The sequence below is a fragment of the Gymnoscopelus braueri genome (assembly GCF_963280865.1).
Source record: "Gymnoscopelus braueri genome assembly, chromosome: 16".
Classification (NCBI taxonomy): domain Eukaryota; kingdom Metazoa; phylum Chordata; class Actinopteri; order Myctophiformes; family Myctophidae; genus Gymnoscopelus; species Gymnoscopelus braueri.
In genome coordinates this window covers 41983710-42003544 of record NC_137616.1, presented here as the reverse complement: position 1 = coordinate 42003544, position 19835 = coordinate 41983710, and the positions used below count along the sequence as shown (strand labels likewise).

General features: G+C 41.9%; 1 protein-coding gene across 4 annotated transcripts in view; it reads right to left on the bottom strand.

Moving 5' to 3' along the window:
• The window catches only part of LOC308102605 (unconventional myosin-VI-like), a 181397-nt gene that overhangs the window by 28919 nt on the left and 132643 nt on the right, over nucleotides 1–19835 (bottom strand). For 2 of the 4 annotated variants that reach the window (XM_080452386.1, XM_080452387.1), the window contains exons 25-29: nucleotides 17429–17579; nucleotides 11594–11802; nucleotides 7741–7819; nucleotides 1348–1508; nucleotides 36–77 (exon numbers count right to left, since the gene is read on the bottom strand). In XM_080452386.1, coding sequence (XP_080308512.1) covers nucleotides 36–77; nucleotides 1348–1508; nucleotides 7741–7819; nucleotides 11594–11802; nucleotides 17429–17579 — 642 coding nt within the window. The remainder of the gene's footprint in view (nucleotides 1–35; nucleotides 78–1347; nucleotides 1509–7740; nucleotides 7820–11593; nucleotides 11803–17428; nucleotides 17580–19835) is intronic. The other 2 variants (XM_080452388.1, XM_080452389.1) reach the window with 1 other exon arrangement.

Genomic DNA, 19835 nt, shown 5'->3' with positions numbered 1-19835 from the left:
AAAAAGGTTAAAAGGTTAAGTCACTGGGGTCTTACGCTGCTCTCTCAGGAGACGATGGTACACCCGAGGTGCCGTTGCTGGGAGAAGAGAACAAGAGGAAGAAAGAAAGGAGAGAGAGAGAGAGAAAGAAGTGGATATTGTGGTTATACTGTTTGTTTGTTGCTTGTATTGTTGCTTGGGGAAGGTGGAGTTTCGAGTTCTCTGTAAAATACTAAAAGAAAGCCTCAAAGAGGATTGCTTTTTCTCATCTCCGGTTTGGAGGAAAATTCATCCGAGGTCGAACTCGAAAGCCTGGAACTTTTGTGTCTTGTAAACATGAACACCCCCCCCCCCACCCCCCACCCCCCCTTTGTTGCCTTTTATTGTAGTAATAATGTTTTGTACATTTCATTATTCATGGTCAGTGGATTGCATTGTCAAGTCACAGAATAACCTCGGTTGTTGCTTATTTACCGTGGTTGTGTGAATTTGTATTAACACAGATGGTAAGAATGCTGGAGACCCCGTCCCTTTGGATCTCTGTATATGTTATGTATATGTTACAGTATGATTGGAAAACCAGTCTGATTGAAAAAAAGGAGTGCTCGTTTTCTTTGAGTTCACCACCCCGGGGGTTGGGGGGGGGGGGGGGGGGGGGCATGGTGGTGTTGTTGACGACTGGGAATTACGATCCTATCGGGACATAACTCAGACGGCGCTGCGTCGGCTGAATGTGACTTCGCAACGTTCGGCACGGAACCTCGCTCGGCGGTGCCTCTTGTGGCCAGTGGTGGAAAGTAACTAAGTACATTTACTTAAGTACTGTACTGTACAATTTTGAGGTATTTGTACTTTACTTGAGTTTTTCCAATTTCCAATTCTTTTACTTCTACTCCACTACATTTCAGAGGAAAATATTGTACTTTTACTCCACTACACTTATTTGAAAACTTTAGTTACTAGTTACTTTTCAGATATAAACTATGGTATTATAAAACATACATGAACCACGTCAGCCCTATTTTATACCTAGGCTATTTGAAAATAGCCGATCTACAAGTAGATCTGTATATATTGTAGATCTGCTATTTTCAAACATTTTATCACTTTTACTTTTGGTACTTTAACTACATTTTGATGCCAATACTTGCCAATAATTCCGGACTTTAACTTGTAACGGAGTATTTCTATATTGCAGTATTGATACTTTTACTTAAAGTAAAATATCTGAGTACTTTTTCCACCACTGCTGCTCGTGGCTCAAGTGCCTCCGTCAGGTGAAAACGAGTGCAACAATTTTTCAATCAGGCTAGTTCTCCAATCATAGTACAGTAGCATATACACACACTAAGGGCTGAGGATCTATACCTGCGCAGGCCCGCGTCGTTCAGGGTGTCGTCTGGGATGAGCTCCGACTCGCTCTGTGCGATCCTCATGGCCAGCTCCCTGTCCCTCCTCTCCTGCTCCAACACGGTCTGCCGCGAGGCCTCCTCCTCGCGCTCCGCTTCCAGCTGCTGCTCCATCTCCAACTGCACACACACAAACGCACACACGCACACACACACACACACACACACACACACACACACACACACACACACACACACACACACACACACACACACACACACACACACACACACACACACACACACACACACACACACACACACACACACACACACACACACACACACACACACACTTTTATTTCTTTAATTGAGTCCACGTCAGTCACAGTGTTTATTTTGTCGACTAGAACTATGACGAAAAATGTTCGTCGACTACCTTTTTTCACTGACGAAAACTAAATAAAAACTAAGCTACGATGACTAAAACTAAGACTAATTATATTGACAATTTCATCAACAAATAAAAACTAGATGAAAATGTTAGAAAATGACTAGTGGAGAAGAGATCCAGTAGAACTAAAAGACAAGTCATCTTATGTTTGGTTGCGCGCACGGGTGTTGCGGTCTGAAAATAGCAGATCTACAAGCTCCCAACGCGTCGCGCTGCGACGCGTTGTGAGCTTGTAGATCGGCTATTTTCAGCATGCAACCAAGTGTAAAATCAGCCATTACGACGCCATCAACGCACCGCCAAGATACATTTCAGTCAACTAAATCAACTGTAGATTTAGTCGACTATAATCTTATGACATTTAGTCGACTAAAACTAGACTAACAGTAAAACATTTCAGATGACTAAAATATGACTAAAACTAAATGGAATTTGATTCAAAAGACTATGACTAAAACTGAATAAAAAAATTGCTGTCAAAATCAACACTAGTCCACATTTATAAAATACATTACAAGGGCCCAAATATTTTCTAGTTGCTTCTGATGTTCTACATCTATTTTGTCATGCCTGGCTATGTACAGACCTTTGTAAACATTACAAGCCCCCCACTCCCCCACACACACACACACACACACACACACACACAGCAGTAAATTCGATACACAAGCACGCACGTACACACATTTCAATTGTTAAACGTGACAATACACAATGCAAAGTCACATAATGTAATTTCATCGGCACACAAACGGTGACCGCACAGAGATCAATCGCCATTGTGTACAAACACACTATAGCAATGATACGTAGCTATTGGAATATAGAGCTATTTAAGACATTTTTTTGTTTGTTTGCCAAGATCAATTGCCATTGATCTGAATGGAGGCGGGAATGTGCACGCACGCACACCGTCACCGACTCGCTCGTGCGTGCACTCAGCAGGTACAGTAGTAATCTGTACTCAGTGGTAGGTATATGAGGGTCTGTGTTTCCCGCCTCTGTCGTATTGCAGTGTGTGGTACAACGGGCTCTTAGAGCAGTGGTTCTCAACCAGTGGTCCGGGGACCACCAGTGGTCCTTGAGGGGGTTCCAGGTGGTTCCCAGCTAAATGATGGTAACCAAATGGACCCTTATTAGGTAGATCTTTAACTCTTGAGATTTACGGGTCCATTTGGTTTCATTTTACTCTCTCAAAAGTTAAATTATTGTTAAAGATCTGCATTACTTAATCAAATAATTATTATTTTGATCAATGTTTGCCTGTTATCTCTCCTAATACCACAACAATACATCATGGAATTGTGGACAAAATTTTAGAGTAGGCAAGCTACCATTCAAAGTGACTACTGGCCAATCACAGCACGTTGAGTACTGGCCAATCACAGCACGTAGACTACCACCCAATCACAACGCGTCTAACTGACTTTTGCTGCGCGGCTGCCTCTTAGGAAAATACCTGCCCCCACCTGCCTCTGATTGGCCTACCGAACGCCCCCTTCTGTGACAAAGGCGGAAGCTTGCCTACTCTAAAATGAAGCCCGAGATACCAATGCCTCAGAGCCGAAGGACGCGTCTACCTTTATATGTATACGGTCCTAACGACTTCAAACTGTAAGACACTCTGGCCAGCTATAAGGTTGCAGAGGTTGAGGAAGTTGTTTTTAACCCATTCAATCCGGAAAAGCATCTCTGTCATTTTAGATTTCTTTGGTTATTCAAAAATAGCAGATCTACAAGTTCATAGCACATGTGAGTATTCTTGACTGAGAGGGCACATTTATTTCTATGGCACATTTCCTACACAAAGGCAATTCAACCTGCTTTGCATGAAATGGCCTTCAATAAGAAATAAATAATAATATAACAATGTAGAATCAAATAATAAAATAGAGAGATAAAATCGAATACAAATAATGAAGGTCAAAGCGCAATTTCATGTGGCTTGAAAAGTTAGTGAAAAGCAGTGGAGAACAAAGTTCTTTTTTAGCCTGAATTTTAAAGTAGACATATTTGGGCCAAGTCTGAGATCTTCTGGAGGATTGTGCCAAATAATGGGTAACGTACTAATAGAATGCTGCCTCAGAAGTGTTTTGTTTTATCATGTGAGAACATCTTGCCAGGAAGAGTTCAATGTCTGGCCTCAAGAGTTCATTATAAGTCAGGGTTGCATTTTATAAAGCATACAAATGCCTATTCTAATCTTAAAAAACATTGAAGACACAGTGAGGTATTGGAACACTGAAGAGATCTTCTAAAAAAAAAGCACAGCATGTGTTCAGGTTCTTTGTTATAACTTTAGCAGCCCCACACAGTACAGATTGAGCTGGAGAGGTGAAGTTAATTTATCAAACTGTTGCTTTTACACAATTATTCAAGGATCAAAGGAACACTGTCATCTCCTTGCCATACTGGTGATTGATTGATTGATCAAAATGTATTATCAGTTTATGAAATTTAGTAGAACACTTTGCAACACCAGAGACAAGAAACAAAAAACTTTACAATGAGGCCCTTCGGCGGTCTGGGATACAGCTTCATATTTAATTTTAGGACTGACTGGTGCACTGGTGCCTCTTATTAAATGTCTGTTGCTGTATTGTTGAACCCCGTACCCGCTGTTTTGATGGTAACAACGCAACAATTCACTGATGTGGAAAATTAAGTCTTGTTCTGCAAGTTCCTCTGGATCAGTGCCTTTGCTAAATGTTTCAAATGCAAAAAGGTAGAAATTAAATATATCAGTAAGTGTACGTGTGCTCCCGGGTGAAACGCTGTGGAAAAACTCTTTCCAGACTAGTGTCTGATAATCGGGGGACAAAACAGACAAAGACAAAAACAGAGTTTGGGAACTTGTGCATCAATATATACTCACTATAAGACTAAACAAACAACAAAACAACGGTTACCCTCTCAACCCCGCGAGTTCAGGACCCCATAAACAAAAGGCTGCAGTGAGAATCCTAAATATTTACAGCTGAAGGGCAGAACTGCATTGAAAGGCAAATTGGATTCAGTTAAAGTTAACTCATTCACTGCCAGAACTTTATTTTTTTGCGTTTGCCCACTGCCAGAGATTTTTAATTAAAAAAAAAAAGTACTCAGGAGCCGAGATACAAAATGTTTAAGTTTTAAGTTAACAAGGAAGTGGATGGGAGTCTAGATCTTCAACAAATCATATCTCCTTGGTCTTTGGGTTAAAAAATTAATAAATAAATAAGAAAAAAAAATAAAAAAAAAATAAATTAAAAGTCGTTTTAGTCGTTCTTGGCAGAGGGGGCTTAAAGGACAAAAGTCGTTTTAGTCGTTCTAGGCAGGGAATGAGTTAAAGGGCCTTTGTGAGACACTGCTACGGATTCCAGGCCCTTGGCCAGGAACAGTGATTTGAGGGGACAATCTCATTAAGGGGCCATGGAACCCTAGGCTGATGCTGTAGATTGTTTTCCCGTAAAGGTTAAAAACTGCAGAAGGTTAAAACAGCCTCGTAAACAATGCAGCTGCGGCTAATAAAATGAATAATGTGTGTGTTGAGATGTATCTGTGCCCAGAGCCATGGGTGTGCCAGTGTGCAAGCACAGATAACAGTCTATCTAGTATTGGCAATGCACACAATGCACAGTGGCACACCTACATCTAACACACACACACACACAGAGTTGTATTGGCTGCAGCTGTGTTGCTTACATCAGTGGTTCTCAAACTTGTTTGTGCCAAGGGACCCCCAAAATGATATGTATTTGGCCACACATCTGAAAAGGTTTTGTGCCAGGGACCCCCAGAAGAGAAGATGTGTTAAAATGACTCAAAAATGTTCCGATACTTTCAAGATTCTTTTTAATTCATTGAATAGCCAATGTATATATGGATCAAGTGGTTGAAATGATTGTGATGCTATATTAACTTTACTTTGGCTGGGGACCCCCTGGAACTGCCCCAAGGACCCCTAGGGGTCCCCGGACCCCACTTTTAGAACCACAGGCTTACATCACGGTGCACTATAAGGCCAGCCTTATGCAACCTGCCATCTTTTTACCCTTTGATTGACTGATTTTATTTGTTCTTTTTTTTATGGACACAGATCATGCGCACAAATGAACGGTTGTATACAAAAGTCAAAAGGATGTGTGTGTGTGTGTGTGTGTGTGTGTGTGTGTGTGTGTGTGTGTGTGTGTGTGTGTGTGTGTGTGTGTGTGTGTGTGTGTGTGTGTGTGTGTGTGTGTGTGTGTGTGTGTGTGTGTGTCGATAACCATCACTTCTCTCTCCAACAGGAGAGGTGTGGAAATGTATCGATACTAAAGGCCAGCCCACACCAATGCAACTCCTTGCAACATGCAACTACTTGCAACCATTATGCCCAATGGCAGTTGCAAGGAGTTGCATTGGTGCGAAGCAGTGTTTCTCAAATAGGGGTCCCTAGCACGACCTAGAGCGTTGGTTCTCAACCCTTTATGTGCAAAGGACCCCCAAATTGATATGTATTTGGCTGTGGACCCCCATCTGATGTCTTGTGCCAGGGACCCCTTAGAAGAGAAAATTTGTGTAAAAAAAAAAAAATGCTAAATTGTTCAACATTTTTCAAAAATGTAAAAAAAATAGCAGATGTACAAGCTCGCAGCACAGCTAAGGGGTAAACATGATTGTGATGCTGTATTAACACATTTTGATGGGGACCCCCTCAAGGACCCCACTTTGAGAACCGCTGGTACTCCTGGGGGTACTGAAAATGTGAAAAAGTAAGACGAATAAGAAAAAAAAGTAATTTAGCCCACGTTCATGAAATCGTTTAAATCAACACGTTTGAAAAATCTTTTATATGCTACATACATATTTTCAATACAATTTTGCCATAAGCCACCGGCCACCCATTAAAGAAACAAGACGGCCTGAGTGAGTTTTGAAAATGTATTACAGCCAAACAAAACAAAAATATATAAGTGAACTAAAAACAAACAGACAGAAAAGCTAGGACATAAACACCACTTTGTCAGTATCAGGAAGAATGTATTGTGCTGTGACGGGGCTACTCAGCTGAAAAGATATGGTAGCAGGGGAGGGGGGGGTACACTAGTAAAGAAAGAAAGTTTTGGAAGCGCTGGTGTGGAGAGAGTGCAGTGGAGGGAGACATACAGTAAGAGGTGTTGACAGAGAGCTTCCTGTCACAGAAAGTAGAGAGAAGTAAAAACAGAGGGAAGTGGAGCGTTTAACAGCAGACACACGGATCAGCCTCACATTTATCCTGCCTGGCAAAGTTTCGTGACCAAGACAGTGATCACAGTGACAAACTGGAATGGAAGAGCTGCTACTTATGTTTGTTGAACGGTGTCTGTGGTCGCGAGAGCGCAACGGCTGTTTCTCAAAGGCTCATGCGTGTTTGTGCACTATCAGGATGGGATTTGTCGAGGGGGAATGGAGCCTCAATAACACCCCCCCTCCCCACACACACACACACACACACACTTTTACTGCCGGTGGAGATCGCGGTAAGCAACCGGTCCGTCCTACTGGGAGTCAAACCGCGGCCACGCTAAAGAAGGCCTTTTGCGCCCATGTTGTATGAGCCCTAACCATTCGTCTACCCCAGGGGTCCTTGGGGGGTTCCAGAGGGTCCCCAGATAAAATATGGATAGTTAGGAACCAAACGGACCCTTAACTCTGAGAGCGTAAAAAGATTGAACCCTTACGGGTCCATTTGGTTCATTTTTTACCATGTAAGGGCCCAGGGCCCTATATATAGATGCTATTTTCAAAACATCTCGACATTATTTGAAAATGTTTGAATATTTTTGGACATTTTTCCTTGGCACAAAATCTTTTCAGATGGGGGTCTGTGGCCAAACACACATTAATTTAGGGGTCCTTGACATGAAAAAAGTTTGAGAACCACTGGTCTTATTGGGTCAGCCATGGGTTTTGTTCAATAATAGCAGGATTATGGGGTCACAGACGTTGAGCACAAACCTGAATCCTCCTCTCCTCCTCTTCTCTCTTCTTCCTCTCCTCCTCATCCTGCTTCCTCTTCACTTCCATCTCCGCTTTCCTGGGGGGGGGGGGGGGGGGGAGAAAAACATTAGGTCTGCAATTATCCACTATTTTCTATTTTCTTAGCGAATATTTATCGATTGATCGAATAATCGAGAAGCACAGGTTTAAAACAATAATATATCTTTAATATAAAGGAATCGATTAACCACTTAAGCCCTATTTTATACTTTGTTGCACAACGGTGTCATGCAACAACAGCGAAAATAAATACCGATAGTCGACCTACAAGCTCACTAAGGGTCGCATCGTTCGTGACGCATTGTTAAGCTTGTAGATCTGCCATTTTGAATCTACGCCTACAATGACATGCCCAAAATACTGACTGATTATTAATAAATTATCGATTATTATGGCTTTTTTATATATCGATTAAATTGATTAGTTGGATTAACTGTTGCACCCCTGAAACGGATTGAGACAATGGCAGCGAGGGAGAGTCAAAGAGAAGAGGGGAGAGGCGAGGGAGACACAAAGAGGCGAGAGAGTTGGAGACAGAAAGACACAGAGACAGGGAGGGAGAGAACGAGATAGACCAGTGAGGGGAAGAGAGAGAGAGAGAGAGAGATGAGGAGACAGATTGACGTGGAGTGACGGAGAGAAGATAGGGGGGGCTGTCAGCATCTGTAGTCAGGATGTGTCTGATCAATACGGAACAAGCCGATAAGGAACTCCTCAGTAGCTCGTTTTCAAAACGTCTCGCAAGACTCTCAATAGCCGCGCTCACTCAAGGTCATCGGCGCGTTAACGACTTACGCCTAACAAGAGGTTTACATCTTCACAGGTGCGACTTAACAGAGCAGTGTCCTGCTGGCACTTATAAATGAGTTAACCCCTTTAGACCTGAAACGCATCTGTGTCATTTTATGTTTCTTTGGCTATTCAAAAATAGCAGATATACAAGCTCATAGCGCGGCACCGAGTGCCGCACTATGAGCTTGTAGATCTGCTATTTTTGAAAAATATTAAACTTTTAGGATTTAAAAAACATTTTTAATAATTGCCTCAGGTATTAATGGGTTAAACAGAAGGGGGAAGGTACTTTCATATCATTTTATGAAATCTGTTTTCATTTCACGGTTGATGAAGGTGAACAAAAATGAATCAAATGATGAAAGAAAACGATCATATTGTATAAGTGGATTATTGTTCTGAACCGTGTTGTAGTGGTTTGAATCTCACCGAAATCTCCTTTCTCTCTCTCCTGCCTATTTTATCTACCTCTCAGGCTGTCTGGAGGCATTATGGACTGTCCGTTGCCCTCGCATAACCCGTACAGATGGAATTGTAACCACTTAGGCCCTATATACTTCATCGTACGACAAATAGCGAAAATAGCCGATGTACAAGCTCACTAAGTGTCACATCGTGGCGTGTTGTGAGCTTGTAGATCGGCTACTTTAGCCCAAAAAAATAAGTTGAATGAGAGAGAAGTACGGAGAAATGAGTATCAGTATTTCAAGTGACAGAGTGGCCTTATTATTCCTTATAATGCCATAATCTTTAATTATCTGGTGCTGGGAAATCACTTTTGCATAATAATTTAGGACTCATAAAAGCTAAGCCTTTATAAAGTCTGTAAGCCTTATAAAAGACCCAAGTGCAGCCGGTCTATCTCCTTATAAAACCCAATTACTGTATCAAGGTTGTTAAATACAGTGTTCAAATAAAAGCCATCCAATAGTTTCCACGGTGATGACCTTCAGACACTGGGCTAGCTCCATAGATGAATATCGTCTCTGTCGGGTGGAAACCTCATATGTCCAAAACTGTTCACATTTTCTGGATTAAAAATAAATAAATAGCAAAAGTAGCAGATCTACAAGCTCAAAACGCGTGGCTTCGCGCCGTGTTTCCAGCTTGCAGATCTGCTACTTTTGATGCTTTTGTGTGACTGTGTGCTGTAGTGTGATCAAGTAGGGCATTAAATTACGAAAAGACACAAAAAGTTAAAATATGGATTGGAGATGAGAGGTTTCTACCCGACAGCAACAATTAGTAGAGTTCATAGTGTGTGTGTGTGTGTGTGTGTGTGTGTGTGTGTGTGTGTGTGTGTGTGTGTGTGTGTGTGTGTGTGTGTGTGTGTGTGTGTGTGTGTGTTTGTGTGTGTGTGTGTGTGTGCGTGCGTGCGTGTGCGTGTGTACACACAAGTAGGGGTGGGACGATATATCGATATCGCGATATATTGCGATACTTTCTCCCGCGATACTTTCTCCCGCGATAAATAATCGATACAAAAAGTGTTTTAGTTTGTTTGTGATAAGTTGTTTTTGTGTAATGATGATTTTGAACTGTTTGGTGCTATTTTATGTGTTTATGAATTGAATACAAGGACTATCGTGATATATCGTTGGTGAAATTTCATGCAATATATCGTGATATCGCAATATATCGATATTTTCAGATATCGTGATATATCGTTGGTGAAAATTCTTGCAATATATATCGAATATCGTGATATCGCAATATATTGAATATCGTCGAATATCGTGATATATATTGTTATCGTGGGCCTAATATCGTGATATATATCGTATTGTGAGGTACCCATATCGTCCCACCCCTACACACAAGCGTGTTCCTTGTTGTATTGAGACACAGCCAGTAGCTTCACTTGAGGGGATGAGAGTTTTTTAGGGGGGGGGGGGGGGACGTTTAATGTAAGTGGAAAACGTCACGGCAAAGCAACAATGTTTTGATTCTAGAGTTTCTACGATCCACCTAGTGGATATATAGCAAAAGCATCAACAACACGCAACCAGACAAAGAAAACAACTACATTTTATAACTCAGTGATTCCCAATCACCGAGTTGGTGGGCCGTGAGGGTATTGCAAGTTGGCCCCCAAATAATTACCAAAAAAAAAAAAAAAAGACTTTATTGATAACACAACATTAATGAGTTTTTCATTGTGAAACCGATAAATAGGAAGTTAAAATATTACTATAGGTTCCACCGATTCAAGCCGCGACACAATCGATTGATTGATCGTTAAAAAAAAAATGCTCTGAAAATGCACACGGCCCAACCATCTGACCACTTAAAGGAGAATTCCGGACATTTTAAGTGTTATCTTTGATGTTTCGTTACTCACCTACCGACGTAAAAAGTGGCATTGTTTTTTGCCAGCGATTCCCCTGTCGTCATTTTTTCAACCCCCTCCGTTGTCATAATGGGAGCGCGTGGCTTAGGGAAATTCGTCTATTATAACCGATGCAAAGTTATTTTTTTCTCTACTACTACTCATTGTAGAGTCTCATGATAGTCAAACATGCGCTGAAAGTTCCTGAGAGGCTACCGGTAACGCCGAACGATTTAACACTGGTTGCTTGTTTCTTTCCAGAACCTGGCAACTTGGTGTTGCCAGGTAGAGAAACAAGCAACCAGTGTTAAATCGTTCGGCGTTAGCGGTAGCCTCTCAGGAACTTTCATCGCATGTTTGACTATCATGAGACTCTACAATGAGTAGTAGTAGAAAAAAAAATAACTTTGCATCGGTTATAATAGACGAATTTCCCTAAGCCACGCGCTCCCATTATGACAACGGAGGGGGTTGAAAAAATGACGACAGGGGAATCTCTGGAAAAAAAACAATGCCACTTTTTACGTCGGTAGGTGAGTAACGACACATCAAAGATAACACTTAAAATGTCCGGAATTCTCCTTTAACACGGCAGCCGATGTGGGCCCTTATTCAGAAAACGCTGGGAACCGCCGTTATAAAAACCAACCATCGATCCCCTGACCTCCTCCACCCGCGCCCATCACTTACAAGCGCCTGTCCTCCTCCTCCTGCTTGCGCTGCTGCTCCTCCTCCTCCCTCCTCTTCTTCTCCCTCTCCATCTCCTCCTGGATGCGCTGGAGCCTCTCGCGCTCCTCCTGCTCCTTCTTCTTGTTCTGCATGGCCGTCAGCAGCTGCTCCGAGCGGGTCACCAGGGCCTTGTACTCGTGGTCTATCTCCATGCGGGTCATGATGGTGTTCTACAAATCCACACACATTAACACAAAACAATCAATAAACAGGACATTTAAGCACAATTCATGTTCCGTCCGAACACCAGACCTTTGTTCGGACAGGGTAGGTAATGTACCAACGAATTGAACAAATTGCGGGATGGGCGGTCTCAGAACGTTCATTTTTTTACTTTAAATATTTTATCCCACGATTTTGTAACCCTTTTTTACCCGCTGTCATGATGGGGGAGGCGGTATAGCGACCAGGATTACTACATTTTGTAAGGTATACCCTCGGAGACATGGGGAGAACATATAATCCCATTCGAATTTCAATGCTTTATTATTTTTAATATTCAAATATTTTCGAATATGTTATATAATTTATAATTAAAAAAAAATATATATATTTTTTTTTAAACTTAACTTTTTAAAACGTAACTTTCTCTGTTACTATAAACAAGTGACGTTTATAGGGAGAAACATGATGAAAGCATTTGTTTTCGCATTGGTAGGTCAGGAAAAAAATAATACATATATATTTTTTTCTATATTCGAATGGCAATTTTAGCATTCGAATATTATACTTTTTTTTCACATTCGAATTATTTTCGAATAGTGAAATTCGTTCTGACAGCCCTACTCTCTAGTGACCATGCATAACCAACCTGTCGCAGAAAATGGCAAATCATCCGCCTATCTCCATGACAAATTGCACACAGTGCGTCGGAACGATATCCAGGTGTTACAATTTTAAGCATGCAGCCCTCTTTAAAAGAATAGTTCACCCAAAAAATGACTTGTTTTCTATCAATTACACACCCCATGAAGCATTGAATTCATAGAGATTTTTTTTTTGCCAATAATTTGATCACCGGCAGTCTCTCCAGTTAGAGCCTCAAAGAGTCTCATTTGAGTCTCCTACCGGATACATTAGCATTGAGCCATTTGGCTGTTTATGATTGGCTGTGTGTGTTACAGAATCACTTATTGAGTCAGCATCACAGTGAAGGCTTACAATACAGAATACATGGGACATACCAAAATTTTTTGAGGAGTCACCTAGACCTGGCATTCACTAATTATGTTTTGCATCTGAATTAGTTGACTGCTTAGATAAGAAGCTAGTTACGTTATTTGGATATGATGACTAGACGGCACCGGCCTACTCGGGAACAATGCACAGGGACGGTAATGAAGCAAAAATACCAATCCCCATGTACAGGTACTCGAACAATGTACATACATACAGTACGCAAGCAAATGTAATTCATTGCTGTCCAGCACTGGTGACAACTTTCCACTGACATCACTGTATGATGTCAGTGTGACGTGGTCTGATAAGGTGTCTACAAATGAAACAGACTTGACTTTCACTTAGGTTCTGTGTGTAAAAATGGCGACTGCCAGCAGTCACCTGTCTGAGGAGAACTTCCTCTGTTCCATCTGTATTGATGTGGTTACCGATCCAATCACCACTCCATGCGGACACAACCACTGCAAATCCTGTATCAGACATTACTGGGACGTCACAGGTGTGTGTCAGTGTCCGCTATGCAAAGAAACCTTCCATAGACAGAAATTCTCTGTTAATAAAGTCCTCTCTGAGATGGCTGATCGGTTCAGGCAGACACAGCGGCAACCTGCCGAACCAGATGAGGTCTCCTGTGGCTTCTGTTCTCCCGTCAAGATCAAGGCCTTGAAGACCTGCCTGGTGTGTCAGATCTCCTACTGTGAGACTCACCTGGAGTCTCATCAGAGGGTCACGGCGTTGAGACGACACAGACTAATCGACCCTGTAAAGAACCTGCAAGACTTCACGTGTAAGGAACACGACAGACCTCTGGAGCTGTTCTGTAAGACCGACCGCACGTGTGTTTGTCAGTTCTGCGCCGAGTCGAACCACGAGTCACATCAGATCGTATCTCTGGGAGAAGAATGTGAAGGAATGAAGGCTGAGCTGCGAAAGACAGAGGCCGAAGTTCAGCAGATGGTGCAGGAGAGACACGTGAAGATTCAGGAGGTCAAACGCTCAGTAGAGCTCAGCAGGAGCGACGCAGACAGAGACATAGCAGACACATGCGTGCAGTTTTTCACTGCTCTGATGAACCGTATTGAAAAGCATAAAACAGGAGAGAAACGGGCTGCAGGCTTCATCAAAGAGCTGCAAGAGGAAATCTCCCAGCTAGAGAAGAGAATCTCTGAGCTGAAGCAGCTCTCACACAGTGACCTCCTTGACCTCCTCCAGAACTTCACGTCCATCAACGCCCCTCCACCCACCAAGGACTGGACAAACGTCAATGTCCACGAGTCTTCATACGTGGGGACTGTGTGGACAACTGTGGCTCAGCTGGAGAAGATACTGAGTGAAGAGATGAGGAAGCTGTATGATGCTGAGCTGAGGAGGGTCCAGCAACATGAAATGGATGTAACGTTGGACCCTGATACAGCACACTATGAACTCATCCTGTCCAAGGATGGAAAACAAGCGAGTTATGGCGGCATAGAGAATGATGTTCCAGACAACAAAGAGAGGTTCTCTTATTGTGCCTGCGTCTTAGGAAAACAAAGCTTCTTCACAGGAAGGTTTTACTATGAGGTTCAGGTGAAAGGGACTGAGTGGGATTTGGGAGTGGCCAGAGGGTCCATCAATAGGAAGGGGCAAATCTATCTGAGTCAGAGTCCCCTCAACGGTTACTGGACCATAGGGTTGAGGAAAGGAAATGAGTACAAGGCTCTCGCTGACCCTTGTGTCCTCCTCCCGGTAAGAGAGAAGGTCCAGACAGTGGGAGTGTTTGTGGATTATGAGGAGGGTCTGGTCTCCTTTCATGACGTGCAGGCCAGAGTTCATCTCTACTCTTTCACTGGCTGCACCTTCGGTGAGAAACTGTATCCCTTGCTCAGTCCCAGTCTTAATGACGGCAAAAACTCCTCTGCTCCTCTGATCATCCATCCTGTCAATCATATTAGATATTATTAGTCTAGACTCGTGCTCCTCTTTTTTACTTTGAAATGTCTGGTACCACCCAAATTTAGAACAAACGTGGGACGTGGGAGTTCTCATTCTACTGCTCTGACACCACAATGTGGAATGCCCCGACACCATCCATGAAGAGATGTGTGTAACACTGGTTTCCTTCAAAATTGTCCTGAAAAAACATCAGGAGACCACAAGGGGAGGTGAATGTAGATTTTCATCTCTTTTGTACATAGTGTTTATATTTGTTGATGACATGTATTATTGTGTTAATTGTGTATGCTATGTTGAATTGAATACATAGGACCACAATGGAAACAAGTCCCCAGGACTTTTTTGTGCCTTAATGTCTTACATTTTCTGACTAATAAAGTAATCAATCAAACAATTAGAAATGCATGACAGAAAGGCGCTGGCAGCCCAAAGTCATGTCTGTGGACACAGCCCCCTAATGCAGTAATAATATGTATTCTGCGTTTGTCACACCACATGATAAATGTGTTATTAACAAACCCAGACAAATTTGAATGATTAACAAATTGCCAAAAATATCCAAAAATTATAAAATTAGATTTGGAATTAAAAAAAGCAGTATTTGTCTGTCTTCAAGCCTTTCAGCATCGGCATTCATTATGCATGACCATAATACAGTTTGGATATAGGATTATGTCAGACACACCGGGGCTTCTCATGTCCTGTTCACATCTTTGTGACCAGTGGAGATTCTAGATTCTACGCAGACAAAGGGAGAAGGAAACAACAGCGACAAATGGCACCTCCTTAGAGCCACCGGGGAAGGAGACCAGTAATAATTGATTTAACTTTATTTATTTTTTTACCTGGCAAAAACTAAATGTAGGAAAACAAGACCAGGAGACCTGGTTCTGCCAGACCCAGAATGAAGTTCTAGTATGATGAGCTTTACTTAATTACATACTTGTGACATAATAATGATGTCATGAATAGTTCGGGACGAAAGGGGGACAGATTTTTTTTTGGCCTGGGCCGGAGGACAAAGTGACAAAGTGACAGGTACAAAGCCTCATGTAAGCCCGACCCCTTGGGTCTGGCAAAAAGAATATGGATATTTACCCACTGCCCATAAAAATGGATCCCGACCCAGAGTCTGGGAACCACTGGACTAGTCTGTTCCTGCACTGAATTGAAAAATTGACTCTTCTGGAGTTGACTCGCCACCACTAATAGATGCTAGTTTATTTTATTCAAATAGATGCTACGATTGTTGTGTACTTGTTCACAACAAAACAAACAAAACTTTCCGTGTCCTCATAACCACTTGTGACCTGTGCTTTCAGCGCTCACACACGTCGTTGTGAATTTGAGCAACAAAGCACATCTGGCTGTGATGAATATTCAGACGCATCTGCTGTCAATGTAAACTTTTACTCCGTCTGCATTTATAACACAGATGCACGGCTTTATTTTATATTAATAATAATACGTCGAATTTATATAGCACTTTTCTTGGTGCTCAAAGTCACTTTACAAATCAAAACAAAACAAAACAACTTTATTAAGAGAATAACTAGTTAAAAGGCTAAAAACTAAGCAAAGAAAAACACTAAGAACATTATTATTTTAGGAGTAGCAAGCTTTGAGTTTGAGTTCCCTGAACAGTTTGCACAATGTGCAATTATTTTATTTTATCAATGGATAAAATGGGGTAGTAGAAACAGTAGGAATGCTAAATGATGTAAAACAAATAGGACATTACAAATGTATGAAAGTCAGATATGAGATTATCACGGAAAATACAAACGCTATGCATAGCCAAAGTTATGATTAAAAATATGATTTATGTTTATGGGAAGGCAAGATCCGAAACAACCTTATTAGAGTCGTTTGTCGGGACATTTCATGATGCACTATTTGAGAAAAATGGGTTTACTGTACAGAGAAATCCGGGGTTCCTAAATGCAACTGGTCTAAAGTTAAAAGAATGTAGACCAGCAATTACAAACTTGAGGGGGCGAGGTCAGGATATTGCAAGTGGGCCCCCGAACAATTGATAAAACACAAAGATTTTATTGATAGTAACATTAATATAAAAATAATGTACACAAAAAAAGTTGCGGTATTCTATTATAAAGTATACTACGTTAGTTCCACTGATCCAAGCCGGAAAACAATCACTCAATCATTAACCCATTAAGACCTGGAACTGTGTCATTTTTAGATTTGAGCTAAAAAGCATTATTTTACACTTTGGGCTATTCAAAAATAGCAGATATACAAGCTCATAGCGCGGCACCGAGTGCCGCGCTATGAGCTTGTAGATCTGCTATTTTTGAAAAATCGTGAAAATGTGTGCAAATCTGTGAATATATATATTTTTAAAGCGAACATTTTTTACTCAAATCTTTGCTTCTGGGGGGTCCCTGGAACAAAATATTTTGATGGGGGTCCGCGGCCAAATACATATAATTTGGGGGGTCCTTGACATGAAAAAGTTTGAGAACCACTGATATAGAAACATACGTTTTTCAGAAAACTGTTGGGATTTAGGAGACATGTAGAATCGGCTTCAGGTCTCAATGGGTTAAAACGAACATGCTCTGAAAATACACACGGCCCACCCAGATGACCACTGAACACGGCAGTTAAGTGGTCAGACGGGTGAGCCGTTGTTGACCCTATAGTACCCGTCTCACCCACCTTGATTTTGACCACCAGCTCGTCGATGGACGTTTCCAGTTCCTGTACTTTGTTGCTCATTTCCTCTTTGTCCTCCTTGAGGCCGCCTACCACCTCGCTGAAGCGGTCCATCCTGGTCTTCAGGTTACGCACCTTAACCAGCCCATCGATGCTGCAGCACAGAAAATAAAATCATAATACACGTACATGTTGGGATACAACTTGACATGTTAAGACCGGGAACGCATCTGTGTCTTTATTTAAAACCGTAACTTTTCAGGAAACGGGTAAAAAAAAGAACCTGTGCTTCAATGTATCCAAGGTGAAGTTATTTAGTCACAGCAGCTCTCGTTAATACTTTTTTTTTTTTACTCTCTACTTTTCAATTTGAAATAAAATCTTTGAGTGTCAATTTTACTCTCAGTAAGTGTAGAGATTAGAGAATGGACCCTTTACAAGGGTGCTTCCTTCTTTCATAATGATTGGGATCATATTACAATATTCACGTATACATCTCAGTACAGGGTTGTGTAGCATGGAATGGCCTTCCTCTACATATAAGGGATTGTGCTACATTTCCATCTTTTAAATTCAATGTGAAAAGATGGTTGCTTGAAAACCAAAGCTGCAACCATTTGTGATCATATTTTAGGTTCATTTTTAGGCTATGTGATGTTATGTAATTGTATTTCACCGTTTGTCTGTTTTCTGATGATATTGTTTTTCTGTTTTATGTTTTGTGTGAGGACTGCGGATGAAAATTAGCATCTTTGCTAAATCCGGTGTATTTACGTTCATGTGACGTTCATTAATATGCTCTGTCCTGTCTAAATAAACAAATAAAGTATAAGTATAAAGTACACACGCTGTTGCATTGTTCTCCTTCTGCAACACTTTTACACGTGTTCATTGTGTTGTGATAGAGAAAGGGAAACGCTTCATCTGAGGGGAGGGGGGAGGGGGGGGCGTCTCTGAGTGACAGCTGGTTGAGATTATGATTAACCCATTCTATCCGGGAACGCATCCGTGTCATTTTTAGCTAAAGCCATTATTTTATACTTGGCTATTCAAAAATAGCAGATCTACAAGCTTGTAGATCTGCTATTTTTTTTATCATGAAAATTTGTGCAAATCTTTGAATATATGTTTTTTTATCTTTGCTTCTGGGGGGGTCCCTGGAACAAAACATTTTGAGATGGGGGGGGGGGGGGGTCCACGGCCAAATACATATCATTTTGGGGGGTCCTTGACATGAAAAAGTTTGAGAACCACTGACCACTGATATTATAGCAACACACGGTTTTCAGAAAACTGTTAGGATCTAGTAGACATTAGTAGATGCATTCCCGGTTTGAATGGGTTAAATTAAACTGAAAGCTCTCCTCCCACTCAGACATGCCTCATATTTTGCATGTGTAATTCTCTTCCCACGTCTTCACTAATGCACGACCGCACAATGACTCTCCCACAAAAAAACACACACACACACACACACACACACACACACACACACCCCCACACACACACACACACACACACACACACACACACACACACACACACACACACACACACACACACACACACACACACACACACACACACACACACACACACACACACACACACACACACACACACACACAGGGTTGCCAGATCAGACTATAAAGTCCCCCGTCCCTCCTTTCCTCATGTATGTTCATGACCATACCTCTCTCCTCCAGTCCCAACCCCTCATTCCTTATCTCCCTTATTCACCTCCCAAGCTGTGTCTTCCTCTAACCTATATGCCTGCTTCCCCCCCTCCTCCATCATCCCCTCCCTCCTCCTTCCGTCTCCCCTCTATCCTTTCCTCCGTCACTCTCCCCCTGATCTGTTTCTCCAGCCTCTCTTCCCTCCAATCCTTTCATCCATCTATCTCTTTCCATATAACTCACTCTCCTCCTTAATCTCTGTCCGTCCGTCCCTCCCTCCCTCCCTCCCCTCCTTTTCACTTCATCTTCCAGGTCTTGTGTTTGCTGTCACACATCTCCTGGCACTTTACCCACGGAGATAAAGAGGACCCAAGTATGGGTTTACACAAATGTCTGTGTGTGTGTGTGTGTGTGTGTGTGTGTGTGTGTGTGTGTGTGTGTGTGTGTGTGTGTGTGTGTGTGTGTGTGAGTGAGAGTAGAGAAAGATGTACGGTGGGGGGGAGAGAGAGAGAGACTAGAGGCTGACCCATGTATCCGTCTGGCCAATATATATCCGGCCATTATTTGACTTTTCTGATGACAGATAGGCAATTATGCAACCGATGTGTTCCAATCCTTATAGGCGTAAATTAAAAATAATAATCTAAAAGAGCAGATCTACAAGCTCACAATGCATTGCAAATTGCGAGCTTGTAAGCTCGGCTTATCTTTGAACAGGACTTAAACAGCTTATT